Source organism: Podarcis melisellensis, assembly GCF_964234715.1.
Source record: "Podarcis melisellensis genome assembly, chromosome: 14".
Classification (NCBI taxonomy): Eukaryota; Metazoa; Chordata; class Lepidosauria; order Squamata; family Lacertidae; genus Podarcis; species Podarcis melisellensis.
The window spans coordinates 14556554-14581123 of record NC_138546.1 but is presented as its reverse complement, the minus strand read 5'-3'; the positions used below and the strand labels follow the sequence as shown (position 1 = coordinate 14581123).

At 44.3% G+C, this 24570-nt stretch overlaps 1 protein-coding gene across 4 annotated transcripts in view; it reads right to left on the bottom strand.

The window, feature by feature from the left end:
* The window catches only part of MARF1 (meiosis regulator and mRNA stability factor 1), a 39466-nt gene extending 16418 nt beyond the window's left edge, over positions 1 to 23048 (bottom strand). The window contains exons 1-17 of one of the 4 annotated variants that reach the window (XM_081887902.1): positions 22904 to 23048; positions 19860 to 20064; positions 18333 to 19025; positions 16496 to 16673; positions 15080 to 15306; positions 14459 to 14576; positions 11800 to 11972; positions 10002 to 10430; positions 8555 to 8721; positions 8316 to 8474; positions 6780 to 6963; positions 6283 to 6461; positions 5119 to 5199; positions 4714 to 4950; positions 3515 to 3634; positions 1698 to 1873; positions 233 to 453 (exon numbers count right to left, since the gene is read on the bottom strand). In XM_081887902.1, the coding sequence (XP_081744028.1) occupies positions 233 to 453; positions 1698 to 1873; positions 3515 to 3634; positions 4714 to 4950; positions 5119 to 5199; positions 6283 to 6461; positions 6780 to 6963; positions 8316 to 8474; positions 8555 to 8721; positions 10002 to 10430; positions 11800 to 11972; positions 14459 to 14576; positions 15080 to 15306; positions 16496 to 16673; positions 18333 to 19025; positions 19860 to 20003 (3486 nt within the window). In that variant the 5' untranslated portion in view covers positions 20004 to 20064; positions 22904 to 23048. The remainder of the gene's footprint in view (positions 1 to 232; positions 454 to 1697; positions 1874 to 3514; positions 3635 to 4713; positions 4951 to 5118; positions 5200 to 6282; positions 6462 to 6779; positions 6964 to 8315; positions 8475 to 8554; positions 8722 to 10001; positions 10431 to 11799; positions 11973 to 14458; positions 14577 to 15079; positions 15307 to 16495; positions 16674 to 18332; positions 19026 to 19859; positions 20065 to 22903) is intronic. The other 3 variants (XM_081887904.1, XM_081887903.1, XM_081887905.1) reach the window with 3 other exon arrangements.
* Positions 23049 to 24570: the final 1522 nt, after the last annotated feature.

Below are 24570 nucleotides of genomic sequence, written 5' to 3'. Positions count from 1 at the left end.
ATGCCTCTCACATGACACCTGCTACTCGTCTGTCGTGATTTCATTCCTACGTCCCTGAGGACTGTGGAAGGCACCAGAGAACTCTTCTTCACCGCTGTTATTTTGACACACCACCCTTAAAGTCAAAATGAGGATTATTTTTTTTTACTGCAGTTAAAGCTAGCCTTTTATGTGAACTGACACTCATCACTCATGGAAACATGCACTTCAATAAAATTGAGACTGAACTCACCTGCAACACATGAGGCACAGCTTCCAGCAACTCCATCAACTTGGAACAACCATAGTCAGACACACGACATTGCTTCGCAAAATGGTGATGGTATGTTGGGATGAATTTACTGACAGGCATGATACACGACGGCTGGTTTTTAAGGAGATCAATCACTTCTCTGCTGAACTGAATAAGTTGTGGGTTGCCCACAGGGCTTGTAGAACGTAGAATCCATGGCTCTAAAAATGGGGGGGGGGCAAAAAGAACTCTCTGGCTTAGGAGGCAAGAGACATAAATGGAATACATACAATAAAGACTACAGGCAAAACTAGGAGTAAATCAGAACAGGAACACCATGGATTTGGGGGAAGTATCACGTCTCTACAGACTAAAAACTAATTACAAAGTGACAAAAAGGCCCCTATCTGAAGACAAGCTCGTGTCACAACAAAGCAAAAATATGAACTGTGGCTGGAATTCCAGAGAGACAAACTTGGTATGTCTAAAAGGGGTTTCAGGCATTGAGTGGGAATTTTCCTTCCCTCACAGAAGTGGGGTCTGAATTCCAGAACACACAGCTACTATTTTGTTTTCTGTTGCAAGCTGAATGGTCATTTGAAAGGCAAAGCTTGCTCAAGGAACGGAATGGAAGTCATAGTCTGAACCCTAGAATCAAAACCACTCATCTGAACTCACAGCAATCTGTCCAACAGAACACCCAGAAGGCAGCAAGTCATCTCTAAACCCCCCCTCACACCCCCAATCTCTTTCATGAATACTCCCACCTCCCCTTGGTACTCTCTCCATACATGCCTCCCACAGCCCATCCATCAAATACAGTTCTCATCCTCTCTTCCTGCCATGATCATACCTGTCCTGTTTTTGCTCCTCTCAAGGCCCCATCCACCCCACTTTGTGTCTCCCCCCCCCAAAAAAAATCACTCCATATTTCCTTTTCTTCTCTACTCCATGCACATACATGCATAGCTCAGTCAACAATGATCCTCCTCTCCCTGGTCCAGCCAATTCAAAGCCCTGCAGTTGTCCCATCTTGGAAGTGGGCATGTTTAGCAAAGACTTATTAAGGAACTGTTAGCAACTGGAGGGGCACAGGGAGAGCATTTTCATCCTCTTTTCTTGTAATCTGGTGCAGCAGATAGCCTGGGAGGCACTGCGGCAGCCCTCTGGCAACATACTGGTGCATGCAGGCACCGTGCTGGTTATCCCGCATCTAAATTCTAGGTTATATGCTATGTCAGGAATGAGGAACCTCCAAAAGCTGCTGGACTCCCAACTCCCATCAGCCCCAACCAGCATGGTCATTAGCTAGCGATGCCAGGAGTTGTAACCCACCAAGATCTGGAGGACCACAAGTTCCCAAGCAAATCAGTCACACAAAGGAACAGAATTATTTGCACGGTACTGATGTTAGAAGCAAGAAACTAACACAAAAGACTGATGCATAAAAGAGTAAAATATGCACCTGCAGTGGGAGGTGGTGGCTTGTTATGAATCCACTTGACAACTTTGATGCCGTTTTGTGCAGTGGCAATATTCACACCAGGGACGCAAGTGATGAGATGCTCCAGAGGAACACCTCCCTGGCCTTCCTGCACCATTTGCAGATTGCTGAATTCTGAAGCATAGCAGTCAGGAAAGCTGCAAAAGAGACCGACATAATATAAAAAGCGTTAGACCAGACTGCTCGCTTGTAACGAAACCTTTGGTCAATCTAGTAGCAAAACAGATGCAAACAGGCATTAGCAAGTCTCTGTTTACTCTGCAAGTAAGAAAAGCAGGCTGATATTAAAGGTGACCTTAATTTGTCATGACCTTAATTTGACGCAACCTACAGCTGACTACCCGACAGCAATCTAGGAATTTGGAACTGGAGATATGGGTCTGAAAAAACTGTTGCAGGGTTGCCATAGGTCAGCAGATGGTGCTATGCATTTTATGGCCTAAAGATCACAAAGACAGTTGCTACACATTTAGGAAAGTCAAGAGAGTAGTCTATCTAGATTGGTATCGTCTCCACTGACTGGCAGGAGAACTCCAGGGTTTCAGACAAGGGACACTGCTATCATTCCTTGGAGATGCCAGGGATTGAACTTGGGACTTTTTGCATGATTCATTACTTGAAAAATCTAGCTTGTGTGATTTTGCAGCTTTCACAGGATACAGGTCCATGAAATTAATGAATCATTTCACTTCTTGCCACCAAATGAAGTCCTCTGACACTAAACCAACTGAGCTTTAGATAAATAACATCTAATGCCTCTGTCTGCATGCTTGACCTCCCATAAAAGTCTTGATCTCAAGACCACAAGCACACACCCTTGTGTGTTAGAATTCAACAACACATACACTGCTCAGCTACAGTGAATTACAAAAGCAATTCCTACAAAGGGCATCGAGGCTCCGTGGCACATAGGATACATCTAGAAATCGAAATGTGTATTCTCAAACACTCCTTAAAACAACTGAAGGGAGCAGTGTGGATGGCAAGAGACGGAGGAAAGAAAGGGCACAAGCATGGAATAAAGGACACAACCAGAAACTTAGCCAAGAGGAAAGTATCTGCAGATCAGAGATAAGAAAGAAAATGTAAAGATAGGCAGCAATTCAAAATTAGTTATCTGCAGTTTCTTACATGCTGAAGACAAATATTGCTCTGAACTAGGCAGTATGCGCTCTGCGGCTATGTATTTGTATTGTGCAAGAGCAGAATTCAGAACACGTCTTTGGAAGATAGCATCTCTGCTGAATACAATTGTCCAAATACAGCCAGCATTTAATACAGACTTCTCTTGTCACTCAGAGCCCCTTCAGCAGCCAGGGCAACCCTCAATGTGAGAAGTCAGAGAAAACCAATGAAGGGGAGGAGGGGTTAAGAAGTGAGAATGATTCCAAGTAGCCTAAAGGGAAGATGGCTTTTTTGTTCTGCACAGAATTTCACCTCTCACCTGTGACCAGCACTATTGGGGGTCACAAAGCAGACAGACCTGACTTTTGGTGTGTTTTAATATTTAATTATTTAAATATTTGGTTTTTTAAAAAAATGTATATATATTATTATGCTTAAGAGAACTCAGAATCGTAACTACAGAGACACTCAAGTGGAATGGGGCATGGAGGAGGTGCTTTCTCTTAGTGATGAACCATTTCTAACTTGCCTAGTGGAGGGAGTTGGTGGAGCAATCTATCCAAGGATCCTTTTCACTACAGGGGGGAAAAAGGGGGGATTTAACCCGGTTCATTACTGAACATTCAAACAACGGCTAAGAAACTTTATTTTACCTCAGTAACGGCACTGTCCCCTCGTGGGTCTGCAACAAGCTATGAACTTGCGGTGCAAAGGTCTTAAGAGACAAAACCACAAAGGGAATTTTGTAGGAGTCAGGATCAAAGTCATGTTCACTAGAGAAATAAGAAAACATTGAACAGTTTTATACTGGGGTAAGGCAGTAAAGTAATATATACAGCCCAGAGTTTTGGCAAGCTGCCACTCTTAATTTGCTACTGTGGAAGATTTGTGTTATGGACTTTTGAAGCCAACAGCTACTAGTTTAAACTGGAGTCATCATTACAGTATAACCAAAGGAGACTAGTGGTTCTTCCACATGGGCATGGATTTGCCATCTTTCAAAGATCTTATACAGTTCAGGAAGCTGATGTAACCCTATAGATAATGTTAAAAGGTAAAGGTAAAGGTACCCCTGCCCGTACGGGCCAGTCGTGTCCGACTCTGGGGTTGTGTGCCCATCTCACTTAAGAGGCCGGGGGCCAGGGCTGTCCGAAGACACTTCCGGGTCACGTGGCCAGCATGACAAGCTGCATCTGGCGAGCCAGCGCAGCACACGGAACGCCGTTTACCTTCCCACTAGTAAGCGGTCCCTATTTATCTACTTGCACCCGGGGGTGCTTTCGAACTGCTAGGTTGGCAGGCGCTGGGACCGAACGACGAGAGCGCACCCTGCCGCAGGGATTCGAACCGCCGACCTGATGATTGGCAAGTCCTAGGCGCTGAGGTTTTACCCACAGCGCCACCCGCGTCCCATAGATAATGTTGCTTCACAACTATTAAAGAAGAGTAATATATGCCAGACAGTTCTGTAGAGATATTCCCTTAAAAACCCAGCAACCCCAAGCACTTGCAAAGTTTTATTAAACCACAATGCTTAGGTATGGAACTTCCTCTCTATAACGCCAGGGACTGATGGATCTCTGTTTTAAGACATCAGATTAAGATGTGGTCATTTCCACAAACGTATGGTTTGGGCTGAAAAGATTGCTTCAGTTTCTTGAGATTCTAATCTATTTTATATGATATTGCTGTTGCTGCATTTCTCATACTGATTTGTGTATCTCAACATATTATTATGTATTACCCCAGGAACCAATGGAGGGCAGAATGTAAAGTATATAAAAGTGTTCCAATTTCAATGCCAGAGTTCACTTACAGAGAAAGATGGAAGGATCTGAAAAACACCTCTTACCTGAAATCTTTATTAATGCAGTGCTGCTTGCAAATGGGCTCATGATATTCCAGTTCTTCAAATATGATAGGACTACAGTTAGCTGAAGAGCCATCATGAGACTGCGAAGACCCCAAAGGGCTCTGTCTAGCTTGACTACTGGGTAAAAGACATACAAGTCTTCCATTGCCTTGATCGCGGATGGCTACGACGTCTGTTATTTTATACAAGTCTGATACATTTAACTTGTGTCCAAACCTAAAAAAAACAGAATATTTGATAACTTTAATGAAGTGGAAAGTGGGGAGGGAGGTCATGCCCTACTCCTAGTATAGAGAACTCGTTCTAAAACTACTATAATAAAAGTAGTGAGTTATGAATATACCAGATTTCTTAAGTAATTTGGCATGCAATTTTCAGACCTACTTTTTCTCGTAGATCTCTGTGAACTTGAGAAGAGGCAGACAACAAGCTGGAGCATCTTGAAGAATGGACATTGCTTCTGAACTGCCAATGGAAGTGATTTGGTGTTAGGAAAGGCATGGTAAATCATTTTATTCTGAACTATTTTCGTCATTTACACTAGATCCACCAAAATATTTTTTTTAAAGGAACAGTGCTGACATAGCCCAGGCAGGCGTTTAACTCTTCACCAGTGCCAATACACCGAATGAGAGAGGTAGTCTTGCTCAAAATTCTTAAGAGTTTAACGTACCCTGACCTCCAGTAATGAATACTCTTTTGGTATACAACTTAAAGGCAGAGGTGAGGAACTCTCCAGGTATTGTTGGACTTCAACTATTGGCACCCTTGACTTTAAGGTGACCTCAAGAAGTGAGCCAGTCATTCCTACACCTTAAGGATTGAGCACCTATAACAGGCATCCCCAAACTTGGCCCTCCAGATGTTTTGGGACTACAATTCCCATCATCCTTGACCACTGGTCCTGTTAGCTAGGGATGATGTGAGTTGTAGTCCCAAAACATCTGGAGGGCCGAGTTTGGGGGTGCATGACCTAAAATAACAGAACCAAGTTCTCAAAGTAGCTGTTCCTGTGCTTATGTCCAGCCTAGAATTCTTGGCTGTGGTTTGAATCCATTATTTCCCTATTCTGCCCCAACCTACAAAGAAAACAGATAGATCCTTCCATTCATTTAAGGGAACTCTATTTGAAGACAGGTGAAGCCCCTGAGCATTCTTCATGCTAACACGGTCTACCATCTATATGCTTCAAATGTGGTACTCTATTCTAACTACCGTATTTTTTGCTCTATAAGACTCACTTTTTTCCTCCTAAAAGGTAAGGGGAAAGGTGTATGCGTCTTATGGAGCGAATGCGGACTGCACAGCTATCACAGAAGCCAGAACAGCAAGAGGGATTGCTGCTTTCACTGCGCAGTGATCCCTCTTGCTGTTCTGGCTTCTGAGATTCAGAATATTTTTTTTCCTGTTTTCCTTCTCCAAAAACTAGGTGTGTCTTGTGGTCTGGTGCGTCTTATAGAGCAAAAAATACGGTATTTGATGCATAGCTAATCCTCAGCCTTCAAAAGTCTCCATGTAAGAAGATGTTCTAGCTTATTTTAAAATTACCTAACCAATGCCAGGGATTTATTGGTAGCTCCTGTAGCCAGCGAAACCTGGATCCTCTTGCTTCCAATTTTGTATCTATGAAGGTAGTTGACAGCACGTATTGCTTCCTGTAAATTTTCCATTTGTACTATAGCCTTCAGCTGATAATCAGTATGAGGACTGAGTTCCACAGTCTTTACCTGAAATAAGAGATCAAATCAGCACACAAATACCAGGATTGACATATGATACTTGTGTATGTACAGAATCATCAATACAATCAGTCCCAACTACCCTCTCCAACACTGCAGAGCTCTGGTTCTCTGCAGACAATAAAGTCAGATGAATAATGGCTAGAGCACAATGGTCATAGTTCATCTACTTCTGTGTTTATGCGGATTTGTTTTAACATGCGACCCGCTCTGAAATTATCTGTCATAAGGAACAAGAGTTTCTGCTCTTGAGCTGCATCCTCAAAACCTGAAACAGAGCAGATGAAAGTAAACTCTGATGTTTACCTTGCCATGCTTAGAGAAGATTTCTTGCAAAGTTTGCTGCAGCTCCTTTCTGGACAGTCTGTAGTCTATATTGCTAATCTGGATGTCTGCTCCATTTGCAAAAGGATCTGGGTAGTCCACACTACCAGTGTGATTGATGAAGGCGAGTGGAGAAGATCTGTTTGAGAGGTTTGGGGACACACTCCTAATGAAGTAGGGAGGAAAGAAAGGGAGTTCTAGAATTATTCATTCCACTGTACATAACACACACAAGGAGAAATCACTTTAGGCATTTAAAGAGCAAGGTAATTTTTCTTTAAGAGATATGAAATATCTCAAATACCGAATCCAGTTAGTTATACTAGAATCAGATTTTTGGTCTTCCTGGCTCAGGGATAGCCAATGTGGCTCCAGATGATGTTGGGAGTGTAGCTCCCACTATCTCTGACTGTCGACCATCTTGGCTGTGGTTGACGAGAATCATAATGCAACAGTATTTAGAGGGCACCATGCTGGGTACCCCATCTCTAGGTCTTTCCACCAGGGTTTTGGATGGGGGTCTCAGGGATTGAACCTGAACTTGAGACTATTGACATGCAAAGCATGTACTCTTCCAGTGAGCAGCAAAAATTCCCAAACAGGTCTATTTTGCAACACATGGACTGGAGTTACACAAATCTGTTCAACGAACAAATGAAGTCAAGAAGTGTCACATTCACATAATACAGAAACACAGAGCAGCCTTTAAATTCTTGTGTAAAGATCTTTTTTTCACTTTTAAAAACAAATGGGCTAGTGTCTCCAAACATCACCAGTCACATGTTACAAAAATGGGTATCCCAGGTTAGTCACTGCGACCTTTCAATTCCTTACACCAGGCATAGGCAAACTCGGCCCTCCAGATGTTTTGGGACTACAATTCCCATCATCCCTGACCACTGGTCCTGTTAGCCAGGGATCATGGGAGTTGTAGTCCCAAAACATCTGGAGAGCCGGGTTTGCCTGTGCCTGCCTCACACACCAAGGATTGCTCTCTTCTGCTTGCATGTGCAGACAGATAATGGATCAACCACTAGCCAACACTCAAGAAGACAGCAAGGGGATGAAAGCAGAGGAGAGAGCTTAAGGGCCATAGCTCAGTAGTAGAGCAATTTGCACACACAAGGCATCTCCAGGTAGCACCAAGAATATCTCTTGTCTGAAACCCGAGAGTGGCTTCCTGCTGGTGTAGACAATACTAAGTGATATGGACCAATGGATCTTATATGCAGTATAAGCCAGTTTCTACATTCCTCAGTTTGGCTTCAGACCACTGCACTAATCCACTGGTGACAGGTATACATATGCAGACACATGTGCATACTGAGAAACAAGATTAAAACCCATCTAAGTTGCCCAAGCATCTTGGGCCGGCTCTTATGGCAAGCTTCCCTGCAGACCTCAGGGTGGATTCATCCCTGCACAAGCATTCCAAAGGAGAATTGAGAGAAATCCCCAAAACTGGAGCCCAAGGGTCTTCTGCTTTTGTCAGAGCTTTGGACTGCAAGAGGTGCTTACCTAGAGGACCAGCGACTTTGAGATATCAGCACAGGACTGAGCTGCCTTGAAGCTGTGAGCATACTGAAAGCAGATGGGTAGCTAACTTGGAATACATCATCCTTCTCTTTTCTCTCTATCGGGGAGTTGCTGATGCTTCTGGCTGCCAGCGAATCTTTCCTGCATGAAGAAGAATGGCCTCATTAGCTTGCAATTTTGATTTTTGCTTTTTACAAAATTCAAACTTGCGCATGACATACTTTAGACTGTTTTTGTGAACAGAGTCTCCTGCTCCTGCCTTCTTGGTTGCCGGGGCTGTAGAACTTGATGCACTAGAGTTACTTTGCAATGGCGCAGTGTCCTCTTTTATTGGGTCTTTGTGATTCTCGGTAATGTTCGCATTCTTTGACTCCATGCGGCAAAGTTCCTTGAAGAAAAAAATTATGCAGGTCAGCAAGCAAGAGGGGATTATGGTAGGCTAAATGCAACCCACAACTTAGACGTGAATATGAGACCTGCAGGTATAGGGCAGTATATAAATTCAATTCATAATAAGAATAATATTCCTTAGAAGAAGCATCTACACTTTGGAATTCCTGGCCTACTAACGACAGGCACCTTCATAATACTCTTTTTAGTTTTTGCTTAAAACTTTTTTGTTTGGGCAACTTATCCAGACATGTAGAAGTTACATGTCATTTATTGCTTTTTAGCTACTGTTTATTTTAATCATCTTTTGAATGCTTTCAAATATCTGGACTTCCTTGCTTTTATCAAGACTCTGAATGTTTTATATTTCTGGTTAGCCGCTTAGAGGTTGTTGTTGCTGTTCATTTTTAACAAACAGTATACACATTTTGCTACATAAATGAATGAAAATCATTTATGTGTAAATTTATGTTAACAACCATCTCATAAAACTTCAGCAATACAAAACAATCATTAAGATGACTGTCCAAGAAAATCTGTAAGCAGCTGCAAAGGTCTGTCAGAATAATAATATCTTCAAGACATGCCTGAAAATCAAATGCAAGGATGCCTGCCGAATCTCTGCTGGAAAAATATTCTGCAGCATGGGACCAGCGACACCAGATGCCTGAATTCAGGTCAAAGCCAGTCAGGCCTCTGTAACACATGGGACAATTAAGAGCACTCCTCTGGATTATCTGAGATCAAGCCTTTAAGGTAACCTGGACCCAAGAGCCTTGAACCAGGTCCAGTAGCATGTGGGCAACTAGTGCAGATGTTTGAGCAGCAAAAGCAGAATCTAAATATGGGAAGCACAATACAAGTCCTTATTATACAACAGTTAGTGGAACCTTGGGGTGCAGCAAGCAGAAACCCAGGTCCCATGATTGCACGTGGCATTGGTTGTCCCCTGCAAGTTCAGTAGAAACATCTGCAACTGGGTGGTTTTGCACATTCATCAGAATGAAAGGACGACCTATATACAGACACCTGGGCTCAGTGTGCAGATTTTGAGGGACAGAGCCTGCAGTGCATGTGACACTAAGGCCAAAAGTGTGGTTTCCACTGTAACTTGTCAAGTCCACACATTTCAATAGATCTATTCTGGGTTTGACTTAGATGGACACACTTCAGAGAGGCTGGTGACAAAGGGTAGGGCAGACTAGTGGATTTAAAAAAACCCTCTAAGGCTGAATATGTCTCACCCACCTCAGAGTTTTAAATTAATGAAGCTATTACCTGTAAGCTCTTCACGCTGGTGTTCTTTGCAGCAGAGCCGTGCAACTGAGGGCCTTTCCCCACAGCAGCTTTTGCTGATGGATCAGTGGAGTCCCTGCCCACGAGGCACAGCTTTGAGCTCTTGTTCGCTTTTTTGGGTGACTTCACTTTTTCCGCTCCGGTAGAGCTTGCATTCTTGGCTTCAGCAAGCTCCTTGTTTTTAGGGGTAAAAGAAACGACGATCCTGTTGCCGAAGACGTCTTCATTCTCCATCCGCTTCTGGGCGCGCTCAGCGCTGTCTTGATTTAAGAAGCGGAGGATCGCGCTGCTGCCGGAAATGGTCAGTACTTTCCCTCCGCAATTGTCTGACAAACGGCGGAGCCTGTAGCAGACACTTTTGCTGTCTCTGTTTGTTGGCAGGTTGTAAACATATAGCAGGGTATGGCATGCCTAAAAGACAACGGCTGTTTTTTAGTGGGCTTCTGGAGACAAGGGGGTAGAATCATAGCTGAAGACAAAGTATCCTGGTTATTGTATCATTAAGAAACAGCAACACAGATAAACCATAGCTTATGGACTATGTGTGGTCAATAAAATTTGGAACATGGGCCGATAAAGACTCCAAAGATTAAGCTTTGGACAGACACCACTAATTGCCAGGCTATTTACCAGCTACCACTGCTGGCCTGGGTCTCCTCTTCTGTCTTTTTAACTGCCCTGGGGCAATGTAGCATCCATTTTGGGTGTCCACCCGTGTCCCAGGGCAGTGGTAAAAGGTAAAGGTACCCCTGCCCATACGGGCCAGTCTTGACAGACTCTGGGGTTGTGCGCCCATCTCACTTAAGAGGCCAGGGGCCAGCGCTGTCCGGAGACACTTCCGGGTCACATGGCCAGTGTGACATCGCTGCTCTGGCGAGCCAGAGCTGCACACGGAAACGCCGTTTACCTTGCCGCTGGTAAGCGGTCCCTATTTATCTACTTGCACCCGGAGGTGCTTTCGAACTGCTAGGTTGGCAGGCGCTGGGACCGAGCAGCAGGAGCGCACCCCGCAGCAGGGATTCGAACCACCGACCTTTCGATCAGCAAGTCCTAGGCGCTGAGGCTTTAACCCACAGCGCCACCTGTGTCCCCTCCCAGGGCAGTGGACCACGAGTCTATTCCAGCTGAGATTCCTGCATTGCAGGGGGGCTGGAGCAGATGACCCTCAGGGTCTCTTCCACATCTACAATTCTATGACTGGGTAATTAAAATGGTGGCTGCCTAATGTACATTGGAGGAGTACGACACCCCTCCTCTTCTTCCTCTTCCTGTCTGCTTCCATATGTAAATCCATCCAGTGTCCCCAGCTCCTCTGCAATATATCAGAGGGGACAAAGACCTGCAGTTGCACCAAGCCACCTGCTGCAATGAGGGGGCAAACCAACATCACTGCCACCTTCTCCACAAAATCAAGAGCACTTCAACTTTTCATGAAAACCTGCAACAGAAGTCCCAAATTTTGCACTTCCTTCTGTATTCTGAGAGTTCACAAAACAGTTAAGTTTTATGCTCACTTTGAGCAACATAATGCTTATTATTCCCAGAGTAAAGCCGGCATACATTAAAAGGAAATTTTAACATGCAACTGGAGCATGGGAGAGTCTTGCGAAACCAGGAGCTAGCTGTTTAACCATGTATTGCTGGCACCTGAGTTGCTAAAAGATTTGCATATCACACCCAGGACCAATCTAAACCACATCTAGAAATACAATTGATTTGGCTGAATGGAAGCTAGTGCTCCAGTCAAGTCATCTAAAAACCAGAGAGGAAAATCACTTACTGGTTTTTTCAGTGGCAATCTTGGAGGCAAATCTGAAATGAATTCCTCAAATCTGATGAGCTCGTGAGCATGATGCAAGAGAGCCTCAGAAGCTTGATTTTTATGCACCAGGATTATGTGGAAACCATGACGGTGTCTCAAGTCACTGAGCTCTAGTGCAAAGTTAACGTCAGCTGAAAAACATAAGCCCAACATTGACTAAAGACGGTTTTGACAAGTTCACATTTTCATAAGCTGTTTTTCCCCAAAAGCCTCAGCAAATCAATTATTCAGGAACATCAAGATATATTGCAATATGGCAACAAAGCCATATTGGAACCCTGTTTCCTTTCCTGGTCGCCACTATTCACTGCATTACCTCTGTTAAAAAAACCAAAGGATAATTTCATTTCAAGAATCAGGTGGCAGCCTGCCTCCACAAATAAGCACCCAGCCACACAGAATAATTCAGAACTAAAAGTGAGAACTTATTCTTGTGACTCTCATTGGTAAATGAAAAACATCATGTAGTTCATTCAGTAGCTTGTTTATTCCTCGCTCCCCCCTCCCCCAAAATGGAATCTGCCAGCAATAAATTTATCTCACTCTTTGACTGCCTTCTTTCCTTCCACTTTGGAAGATGGGAAGGGGGGGGGGGGGAGAGAGAATGCCAGGAAGGGAACACAATATGAGAGGGTGTCTCTTGGGGACTTTCGTAAAGTGTGACTTTAAAAAAGACTTGCTCACACTTAAAGGACACAAAGGCAGGAATTCACAGCAACTCTTTTCACCCTTAACTTTCAATGGCCTACCTTCATATGAAGGGCCACAGATCATTGGCCAAGCATATGTTTTGCACATAGCTCCCCTGGCTGCTCGAGTTAAAGGGGCCTCAAGCAGCAGGGCTGGGGGAAACCTCCATCTGAGCCTTGGAGGGCCACTGCCAGTCAGAGTAGACATGACTGGGTTAGGGAGACCCATTGTCTGACTCGCTACAAGGCAGCTTTGTGTGCTCAAACAACTGTGGGCTGCACTAGGAGGCAGCAGTTTCTGACTGTTATTATTTCTACTACTGTCTCATTTAAAATGGCAGTTCCCAAACGCTGAATGAGTTAAGGGGAGGCTGTAGTTACTCAACATGGAGGAAACAGACTTCACACACACTCAGAAGGCAGCTAGTTACTTGTGTTCCTTCCTCAACTGAGCCATGGCTCAGATTACATCCTGAACTCAGGAGAAATAAGATACAGATGCATCAGACAGGCTGAGAAGGTGGTGCTCCAGAGTGTAAAGCAGAGCGAGGAAACCTGTGGCTCTTGATATGTTATCTGACTACCGTATGGAGGACCAGGGGAATCTGCATCCCCAGCGTTAGCCCCGACAGAGGACGCTATTATCCTGCATTACTGTGTGTGTGCAGTGGGTGAGAAAGGTAGTTTCAACCAAGTTCCATGGAGATTTTCCAAGCTACAGAATTAATGAGTTCCCAGGAAAGTGCATCTTCATTCATCAGCTTTATATGTATAATTTCACCTCCCCCTTATGACTTCGTTCCTCAATGACAAGCTTGGGAAGAAAGTCTCTGTGAGATGCTACTTCTAGAGCTTCTTTATGGAGGAACTGCAGGAGACAAAAAACTTTCCAATGCACATTGACATAGGATGTACTGCAAGGAGGTGGTCAAGCAGAAGAGAACTGAAAGCAGCACCAGTCACCACCGGCAAGCTGGAAGCAAGGCAGCCAATGTTCCAGATGAGCTCATTCTGGCAAGGGAAACTTTTTTTCAACTCGAGAACCAAATGGAGCACTCCAGATCCAAATCTACGGCCTTTGGGAGTCTCTGCAGACCCACTTTGCACCCTTTCCCAGTAGTTTTCCTTGGCTGGAATACGTCCTTGAGTTCTAATAATGCCAGCCTATGTAAGAGATGTGGCCCCACTTACTTTTGCCCTTGGCCCCACCCACTGCTGGTACAAGGCCCCTAGAAGGTCCCCCATGATAGATTGTGGCCCTAGCAATCTGTATCCTTCCTAAACCTGGAAACTTGAAGGAGCATTAATGGATATTACAATGCAGCACTCATCAGCTTTGATAGAATCCCAAAGCTGTTTCCAAGTACAGCCGTACCTTGGAAGTCAAACAGCTTAGTTACCGAACATTTTGGCTCCCGAACGCCACAAACCTGGAAGTGCAGAAGTGACTGTTCTGGTTTGCGAACAATTTTTGGAAGCCAAACATCTGATGGGGCTTCCGATTAGCTGCAGGAACTTCCTACAGCCAATCAGAAGCCACGCTTTGGTTTTCAAACGTTTTGGAAGTCGAACGGACTTCCAGAACGGATTCCGTTTGACTTCCAAGGTACAACTGTATCTCCTTCCTTTGTTCTCCATAGTCCCACTTGAGCCAATCCAACCATCTTGGCATGGACTGTAAAACCAAGGCGAATTAAAACCCAGAATAGTTTTAATATTATGCTCATTTAAGCAAAACAAGAAAAAAAATCCCCGCTGATCAGAACACAATTTTACGTAGACGTTGTGCAGAACACATTACTACTGTGATCAGGAAAGTTTGTGCATCGATCTGAATGAAACTGAGCATGTGTTCTTATATGTGGGCAAAAACCAACCAAATGACCACAAAAACATAATTCTTTTTTTAAAGCACTGTTTATACATACTTGATACAAGGACCACAGTGGCTGGTGCGGCGTGAGTATCAGCAAATCTTCTAAGACTCTGTCTGAGTTTGTCATCAGCTGCATTTTTTGCTGTTGCGTTAATGTGTGCAACTGTCACCTAAAGAAATACAGGGAACATTCGTATTAAATACAACAGGACCCAATGAAACACCTGAGAAGCTTCCTGTAGATGCAGCAATGCAGCTGGAAAAATAAAAGTCTCTCCTGCTCAAGAGGGTAAGACCCAAATCAACGGATGAAGGTTACAAGAAAGGAGATTCCAATTAAACAACAGAAAGAACTTTCTGATGGCAAGAGCTGTTCCACAGCGGAACGGACTCCCTTAGAAGGTGGTGGACTCTCCTTCATTGGAGGTTTTTAAGCCTCCAGAGGGGGGCCATTGAGGGTCCCAGCCTGTGTGTTTGTGTGTATGCAAATGTGTGTGGGCGTGTGCCAAACTGAGTCTTTGACCCAGATGAAATAAAGCTTAGTTTTGCCCCTGGGTTGGATGGCCATCTGCCATGGGTGCTCTAGTTGGCTTATGAGACCCTCCCTCCAACTCTGTAGTTTCAGGAACTATTTGCTTCCCCAGGTCAAACTTTAAACTGGAGAGAGGCTTACCTGACAGTTGTTCAGTTCTTCAATAACTTCTTTGCTCTCCTTACTGATGTCACACACACAAATGAACTCTGCCTCTCTGTGGCCTTTGAAGAACTTTTCACGAATTCGCTGTACCACTGCCACAGCTGAACGGCCAGAAGGAACAGAACAGTTTTCAATATCCCAAAAGACTCCAATGGGAGGCAAATTTTCTAGCACTTGGCCTGTTAGAGCAACCTCTGGAGATCCTACAGTTGGAAAAGACAGAAAGTGGTCATATGCTATTGTTAGAATTTTCAGCAGTTTCACAAGTTTGCCAGACGTTAGAAAGCTATATCTGGGGGATTAATTACACAGAGAACTGTCAGGATGGCTAACCTTTAGCTTTCCAGATGTTGCCGGACTACAACTCCCATAATCCTTGACCAATGGCCATGCTGCTTAGGGGCTCTTCAAAGGTCCTGATCTAACCACATCTGGAGGGCCACAAGTTAACCACCCATGGATTAAATCCATCTAGTTTAAGTGATATATCAGGGGGAATGTTCAACACAATACCATTAGTCAAAACATCAGTCCATCTGTAGTCCACATTACATTTACTCCAGAGCAAACTTTTTATGGCCAATGGATCACTCCAGTATAAAGGCACTTTTTGACCCTTACATGGTGGAATTTCATTTCACTCCACCTGAGACAAACTGGGATCTTTAATTTCAATAAGCAGAACTAAGAAAAAAACCAATGTGAGGCTTCTGACATTTCACAATCAAAAGGAATTCAGCAGAATTGAGACTTTGAGGTTTTAAAGAAAGTTCTGTCTCACACATTATGCAATGCAAAAGGCAATGGACGAGACCAGTGTACCGAGCACAGGAGGTAGACTGGGCTATTTAAAGTCCAGAAGGTTAAAGGGCTGCTAAGAGAGAAACAAGGATAGCCACTTGGTGACAGCAGTGAATAAGGATGGGCTGGTTTGGCTGACTGGCCTTCTTGCCTCCTCCACCTCTGCCTCAATTTTGCAGACTACATTCCATGCCATCACAGCCACAGCTAATATGCTAACAGGATAATGATAGAGATATTTTGCCCATCTACTTCAAAGAATGTAATAAAAGCCCTGCTGGATTAAAAAAAGAAAAGAAAAGAAAAAGGCTGATCTACTCCAGCATCCCAAAATAACCATCAAGGTGCCTTCAGGAAGCCCATTAGCAGGATAGGATTTCAACAGCCCCCCTTCCACATTTATTCTCCAGTAACTAGGAATTGCCTCTGAAACTGTTAGTCCCATGCAGCCATAATGACTAACACCCATTAACAGATAAATCTGTGGGAGAAAAAGGACAACCCCAAAAGGCAACACTTAAAAGAGATAATGCTCTTAAAACAGATCAAACAGTCCATGATTCATTTTTAAAAGCACACATGCCAATTTACCGTATTTCTGTGGCAACTGACCAAAGCTGCTTGCCAAAAGTAAAGTCTTCTCTTTTCTTACTCCTTTGGTTCCGCAGCCATTACATATTGGGAGGGAGACAGGTGCAGCTTGGACATTTGGAGGAGCTGTATTTGGCCATATTTTAGCTGCATCAACCAAACTCTCTCTGGATGGCTGCTGGGAAAATGTTCAACATCATTTATTAACCACACTAAGAGAGACATAAAGGCAGCATGTTGTCAACTGACCTACGTTCCTGCTGTGATTTTGCAAGGATCTATATAAGTTAAGCTCATACATTTCATACATACCCTGGGTTGGCAACTTAAAAAAAAAAAAGGGGGGGGGGGAGAGAAAGCTTCCTCACTTTGAAGAGGGGTGGAATCAAGTCTCCCTCTTCTGTTTCTGAAGTAGCTTCTTGGTGTGCAAGGAGTCCAGGAGAAAGTGCACAACTTGAGAACAGTGCAGGACTGAGACATAAGGCTATACTGTAATTGCTTCACTGGATCTAGGCCAATGCGCATCCCACTCAGTCTCCACCACTGACAGGGCAGAGAGGAGGAAAGAACGGGCTAAAAGACTGCCACATTAACTCAAGGGACAAATCCCAATAGTGCTGTAAATACATCTGTAGTAAAAATAGCATCTCACATTAATGGGAGATTGTGGGTGCCCACAGCACAGGCTTCTGGTAACCAATCCCTACCCTGCTCTACTGTGGTAGGGCCTGGGTGGACATAAACATGTGATCACACATGGCAAGCTTTCCCTCTTAAAAGGCTTCGTTGCCCAAGTGCCAAAAAGTTGCCGCTGAAGAAGCAACATTTGCTGGCAACCATGTGATAGGACTGCACTTATTAAAGAACCTCAACATTTATTCTCGAGTTTAGGATTTGAGTTACTTCTTCTGCTTTGGCATTAGTTTCAGGTAACAAACATGACTCACCTTTAAAAAGTAACACCCCCCCATATGCTGTTTTCTTAGCATCTGTTTGATGGGCCAAATAATAATGCCACAGGGGGAAGGATGAAAAACAGCTTTGCTTCAGTGACAAAATGGCTGTCATGGAGTGGGCATGGTGTAACACAAAATGGTTGCTGTGGAGAGCGTGGCAAAACACAAAATGAGAGCGACAGCCACCCATGACAACCTTATGATTCCCATGGGATGTCAGCTATGCCCTGCTGGTCCTGATTATGGAGATCTCTTTCACATACACTGCTGCTATTGTTGTCTAATAAAAGCAGTGATCACCCCTCAAATATAGAAGGTAGCCATATTACTCCCCTTTCACAAAAATCACTAACAAGGTACCTGCATATTTTACCCCATTAACTTCCTTTCTAGGAGGACTAAAGACATTATTATTATTATTATTATTATTATTATTATTATTATTATTATTATTATTATAAATGAAAGTTCAGAGTCTAGGACACCTTCCCAGGGACAACACTGGAAACCTTCATGGGCGCCATGTCATCCGTGGGCACCAGGCTGGCAACTCCTGATGTAGCATCTAACCACAGCTTGGACCTTTAGCTGAACTGAACCTGTGTGCCAGCGAAAGGGAATACTAAGTTTATTATTCCAGAACAGTTAGATGCAGTATGCTGCTCCTCAAGAAACTATGGAACAGAATTAGGAGATGCAAGAGAATGAGGGTTTTACATTTCTATGAAGCTGGCGACCATCCACCCCAATTCCAAATACAGTTTAAATCAACATGATATGAATTGGAAGGCTAGAGATATCAGGTTAAATCTACAAAACATCCAAATACTCTGCTGACATTTTCAGTATACACAGTATGTTATAAATGGTGTGGTACAAACCTTGGTTAGACACTCAGTGCAGTAGTGAGAGCCCTTTAAGCAAACTGAAGGTGCCACTTTTAGGTGCAGCGAGTTGGTGCAAGAACAAGACGTTCGCTCCGATTGTGCAACGTGCTCCTCCAAAAGCCCCGCAGCCCCGCTTGTGAATTCAGAACAGGAGAAGTAGCCCGAAGTTGTGCAGCTCTGATGGGTAGGAAATGGGTGCAGTTTGTGGACGTTGCTGTGGCAGGACTGGAAGTGGAGCTTCCCACAGCAGGGGAAATGTGGGCAAGAGGAGACATCGTTTTCCAGGCACACTCCAGACAAGTCACTGGCCACTCCTGCCACGCCGCTTCGCGTTGGAACGTTCTTGAATGACGATGCAGACTGATAGGCAAACCCTGACCCTATTTGACAAGTGATTGTGCCGGTGCCTTGTGAGTCTAATACTGTGCCAGGGTGAATCAAGCTACCACCACCACTGTTGCTGCTGCCACCACTACCACCGAAACGTAGCTGAGGAGCATGAACGGAAGAATCAGAGTTATGACTACAACAGCTTACTTTGGAACCAGATGAAAGTTGGATTTGCTTTTGCTGAAGGGTGAGATCACTGGGAAGGGGGACAGCTGTGAACTGTTTCAAAGCAGCATGGTGGGGGGGTGGCGCATCCTTCAAATCCACAGCAGCTTTCTTATTCTCCATGGACTCGTTCTGAGGGGTAAAGAGCCATTATAAAGAAGATCAGAGGATACATTTAGTCTTATAGCACCAGGTTACGGCTCTAACAGACAAAACCTGTGAGGGCATGGAACTCAAGATACTAAACACGTTTAACATTATGTAGGCCAAAGGCAAACTTCATATATTCATTTTACATATTTATCGGGTTTTGAACCAATTTAGATTTTTTTTTTTAACACAGGAAGCGGAACAGAATGAAGATTTGATTGCAGTTGCCTGCAGAACAAGGGGACTGATGGCAGAAAACAGATGCTGTGAAAGCGAGGTAAAGAGTTGTTAAAAGGTAACTGCTGGAAGCCCTCCTCTTTTACTACCTGGATGGCTCAGTTGGTTAGAGCATGGTGCTGATAACGTCAAGGTGGCAGGTTCAATATGAAGGAAACCTCTCTCTTTATCACCCACCCACCACTGAACCCAACACGCTCTGACTATATGTGATTTTGAGTTGCGGGCTTACTGGTCTAAACATTTAAAGCAAAAATGGGAATCTGTGTGTAATGTAGGAAACATATAAACCTCCAGTTGGACAACAAATCCCATCTTCCCTGACCAGTGCCCATGCTGATGGCAGCCACTATCCCAGGTTGTGGGGAAGAGGCACAACAGATTCCCCACCTCTAATAGGGCAGGACACATTTATGATCAGTTTCTGAGATAGAAGGAAACTTTCCCTTAGGGGAGTATTAAATATCTTAATATTCATTGCACCTTCTCTCTTTGATGACACAAACAGGACACTTAGCACCTTCAATAGGTCACTGGTGTACTAGCATTCCACTCAGCAAATGTATGCCAAAATCCTACCGCTTTTGCACTAGGAGGGAAACTCTGTTCAGTAGCTGAAAAGCAGTTAGAGAATTTCCAGAGCCATGGTCTAGCATCGTTATTTTGTTGCTGAAGCCATCCAAACGATCTAGTACAGACGTCCTCCGTTATGTTTCCTTCCATTATACTGCCACACAGAGGTCAACATTCTGACATCTTTCCTTTCTTTCATTCTCTCTACCTGCTAAAAAAAAAGCATATATTTAAATCACAAAATCAGTCCAGGTATGATCATTAAAATGAGCTAACGTTTAGTTAATATTAACCTTTTGTTGCAAATACTATGTGGAAACAAGCTTCTGAATTTATGCAATCATCTGTTCTGCTTGTTAAAGTAGCCTGGACAAACTCAATCTTCCCTTCCAATTCACTACAGATGTCAAAGAGTAGTAACTAAAGGAGTTCAAGTAAGGCTGCTCAGAATCAGAAGTCTCCTATGAATATTTGCTTAAGTGGTTCCATATCACCTACAGCAAGTAGACTGCAAACTACTAGATAACCTTTGTATGCAGACGTGGGGGAGGGGGAAATCCCATGGTTTTCTCAGCAAGCACCACAAATAAGCAAACATTGACTAATACTAACTACAGGAATACAGATTTTCCGATTCTGGCCAATTCTGGAAGTACTGTTACACGCCACCCCAATCTCTGAGAGGTGCAAGATTCCAGGGATTTCAGAAGCTTACCCAGGGTTCGGTTTCCTTGGAATGAGGGACATCGGAGATTGTAGTGTCTTTAGGATATATGGCTTATTTGCACATATATACAACCCGCGCCTAGAATGGAGAGGCTTGCAGCTTTAGAAACCAAGGCTCCTCCCTTAGCTGCAGCCTTGGACTCCAGCATAAAACAGGAATGGTTGCCCAGCCTGCAACCTCTTCCTTCTATCTCACATAACTCAGCCCTCAACTCTGGCCTTTGTCTTTCAAAGTATTAGCAAGTTGGGGGAGGGCACAGAGCCAATTTCTTTGTTCCCTTGGTGGCCCATTACCTCACTAGCAAGCCTGGCTATTCCAGGAATTGAATCTGTGCTGGGTCCAAGAATTAGAAGGGGGCTCAGGCACAGAGCCTACCACCCCCTAATACAGTATACTACAGTATACCTTCACTAATAAGTAAATAATTTGTTAAAAGCACCCCAAGTCTGCTCTAGAGTCTGTCAGTGTGGTGTAGGGGTTAAGAGCGGTAGACTCGTAATCTGGTGAACCGGGTTCGTGTCTCTACTCCTCCACATGCAGCTGCTGGGTGACCTTGGGCTAGTCAAACTTCTCTGAAGTCTCTCAGCCCCACTCACCTCACAGAGTGTTTGTTGTGGGGGAGGAAGGGAAAGGAGAATGCTAGCCACTTTGAGACTCCTTTGGGTAGTGATAAAGCAGGATATCAAATCCAAACTCTTCTTCTTCTATTTATTTATATTACATGGTAAGATTTATATTCTGCCTTCTAGGACAAGTGTCCTCACAAGGCAACATATAAAACCAGTCATAAGAGATACAAAATCAACAATTTAAAATTATGATTATACCACTTTAAGCAGTCAACACCTCTGTAAGAAACAGCTATTAAAAATTTAAAGTAGATTGAAATTAAAATGCTGCAGGAAACCTCTAAAAGGTCACTAAAGGAGGGGTCATATGCACTTTCATGGGAACTTCTCCAGAAATATGGCACCACCCATATCTGCTACTAATTTATATTTTGCAGAAAGCCATAACCACTTCCCAACATAATTCACCAAGGAAATTCATTTCTTCACAGCTTTTAACCTTTATTTTTTAGAAAAGCAGCCCTTACATGAAGCAATATAAAGAAAGCTAGTTTTATGAGCCAACTTGGGGGAGGCTTCATTTTGTTACAGCACTTAGGCTTACAAACATAACAAGTGTACATACACATTATTTTCAAAACATTCCTGCTCAGTTCCTTATCTTCTACTCCATCTCTACTAGCTTTCTTCTGTAGGCTTCCCAGTAAAATTTTGCATATCTCCCAGGTTCTTACAACTCCACATATTGTTATTAACATAACCCTGTGCCTTTACTATGCTGAACTGTGGTTACACCAACCCCACTCCAACTACTAGCAGGCTGCTAAAGGAGTTGGGGTATGGAAGATGAATATGCAATGAAAAGTATTCTTAATAGACTTTTACTATGCCATTTTAAAATTTCAAACTGCCCTGAGCATTGGCTGAGAAACAGTTCACAAGCCCAGCTACCAAGGGTGGATATATTTTAAATTAAAAAGTTTCACCTCGGGAGCTACTCTGCTGGGCCTTTGCTTTGGGCTATGAAATAAAGCAAGAGGACGCTTTGAAGGAGTCGAGGAGTTGAGAGCAGCTGCAAGAGGAGCAAGGGGAGCTACAAGCAGAGGGAAAAGGGCTCCTGGGGAGATGCCATGGGGGACGAGGAGCTTTAATGCAGCGGCGGGGAGTGACTGTGACTCACCCAAGTGGCTACTAGGAGTTTCAAATTAATTACCAGGGAGGGAGAAAAACTCTAGAGGAGAGCTCGTTGATTTGGCTTCTGAGCCTTAGCGGTTCCCCTTTTCAGAGTTCTCGTTCGTTTGTCGAGTTGCTTTATCCGCTACGCAATTTATTAAGCTATCACCGTCAGGTTCTTAAAATTGAAAATTACTGATATTTGTTTTTTAACTGCATGAGAAAACCAGGCTATATATACTTCACACACACACACATTTATAAGCAATAAACTATGTGTAAGGGGAGCAAGGAGATGGGGGGGCGGGGGCGCGACAAGCCACAAACGGGAAAACCCTCGAGCAAAAAATAAAAATCCCCTCCAAGGCCACCCCTTCCTATAACAACGTATGTAGAAGAGGGAGGGGGAGATATAAGGGGACACTGACCGGGGAAGGCCTTCCCTGACTGGAAGAGAAGGGGAAAGGGCCTCTGAGCATGCACAGAACGCTTTCCCTCCACATTCTCTCCCCGCCCCAAGGCCCCCCCAGAAGGAAAAGGGGAAGCTACCAACTCTCCCGGCCCCAGTTGCGTCCCCTCACCTCTCCGGCCCCACGTCCTCCACCTCACATCCCAGCGCCCACCGCCTGCGTCCCGCCGCCGCCGCCTCCTCTCCCTTTTTGTTTTGCTCCCCGCCTTCTCCTTTCCCCCTCTCCCACTTCCGCCTGCGCTCCGCTACTTCCGGCGCCTCCTGCCGTCAAGGGAAACCCGCTCGCTGTCGTAAAAGGCCGCCGCCAGCCGTAACACGCCCCTTTACCTCTCCTCGTCTTGGAATTGAGGCCCGAGTTCCCCCTCCGGGCCCCTCGCGTGCGCATGCGCGTGGGGCAAGCACTGCTATGCTTCGCGGGTGTTACTCTCCTCAGTTATAATAAATTTCCCCCACTCCGCCCCTCTAGTGTCTTATTTATTTCGTTTATACCTTTTTCCCCCCTCCAAGGAGCTCTGAGGCGGTGTATACGCTTCTCGCTCTCCTCCACTGTATGCTAGAGCTGAGAGACGGTTACTGGCCCTCAAGGTCATGACTGAGTGGGGATTCGAACCCTGTTCTCTCAAGTCCCAGTCCAGCACTCTGGCCATTACACTACACTGTCTCTAGTAGGCCGTGGTGTAGCGACTACAGGGACCTGGGAGAGGAGAATTCAAATTCCCACTCTGCCATAATGCTCCCTGGGTGACCCTGGGCCACTCATTGCCTCTGCCCACCTAACATACCTTGCAGGGTTGTTGTGAGCGTTGAATGAGGAGGGGGAGGACCCTAGTTGCTACCTTGAGCTCCTTGGAGAAAAAAGGCAGGATACAAATGGAGTGAATGAATGGTTTTGCGGGTGCAAATCCTACAGGTATTAGGATAAACTATAGATCTCTAGGTGCTTTGGACAAAGCCATATGCTTTAAGGGTGTGGTGGTGTGGATGTGATGAGAAAAGTCCTCTGAGCAGGTGCTTCCATTGACTCCCCCAAGTTGCCCATCTCTTCCAAGCCTTCATTTTCACCCCTTGGGGATCCCTCAAACTTATCTGAGAGCAAGCCCTGCTGAACTCAATGGGACTAGCATCTGATGAGATATGTACAGGTGTGTTGCAACAAGAACCGTTTGCTGTTCTTTGCTGCATCTTAAGAACTAATTAGGACAAAAGCTTCTGTGGTTCAGAGGCTACTCATTTTTCCACATGAAGGTGTATTCAGTCCGTCATGTGAGCCTTCTCTTGAAGCCTAAAGCAGTAAGAGCCAAGCATATGTTTATATTGTATTACAAGATATATTACAATATTTATTTCATTTACGAATGGTTTCCTGTGAGGCAAATTGGAAGTTGACCTGCAGTTAGTTTCAAAAGGAGTGTACACACCATACATTTAAAGCATATCCCCCACACTCCAAGAGCTACGATTCCTAGCACCCTTAACAAACTACAGTTCCCAGGGTGTGTCTTGTACAAACTTCATAATGCAGTGTCTTATATGGCGGTCATGCAATGTCTTAAATGGACATCTAAAATGAAGGCAATCTTCTCTTTTTAAATTAATGGTTTTATTTGGCTTAATGTTTCTCTTACTGGTTTTGTTGTTTGTTACATTGTATTTATAAATTGCTTTCAGTTCACTGTTGAAATATTCCAGAGCAACCATTGTTGATAAGCTGTTGGCTATCACTGCCATCTGTCACAAAAAACCCCTAAAACCCTGGTAAATAAAGACAACCTCGTGGCA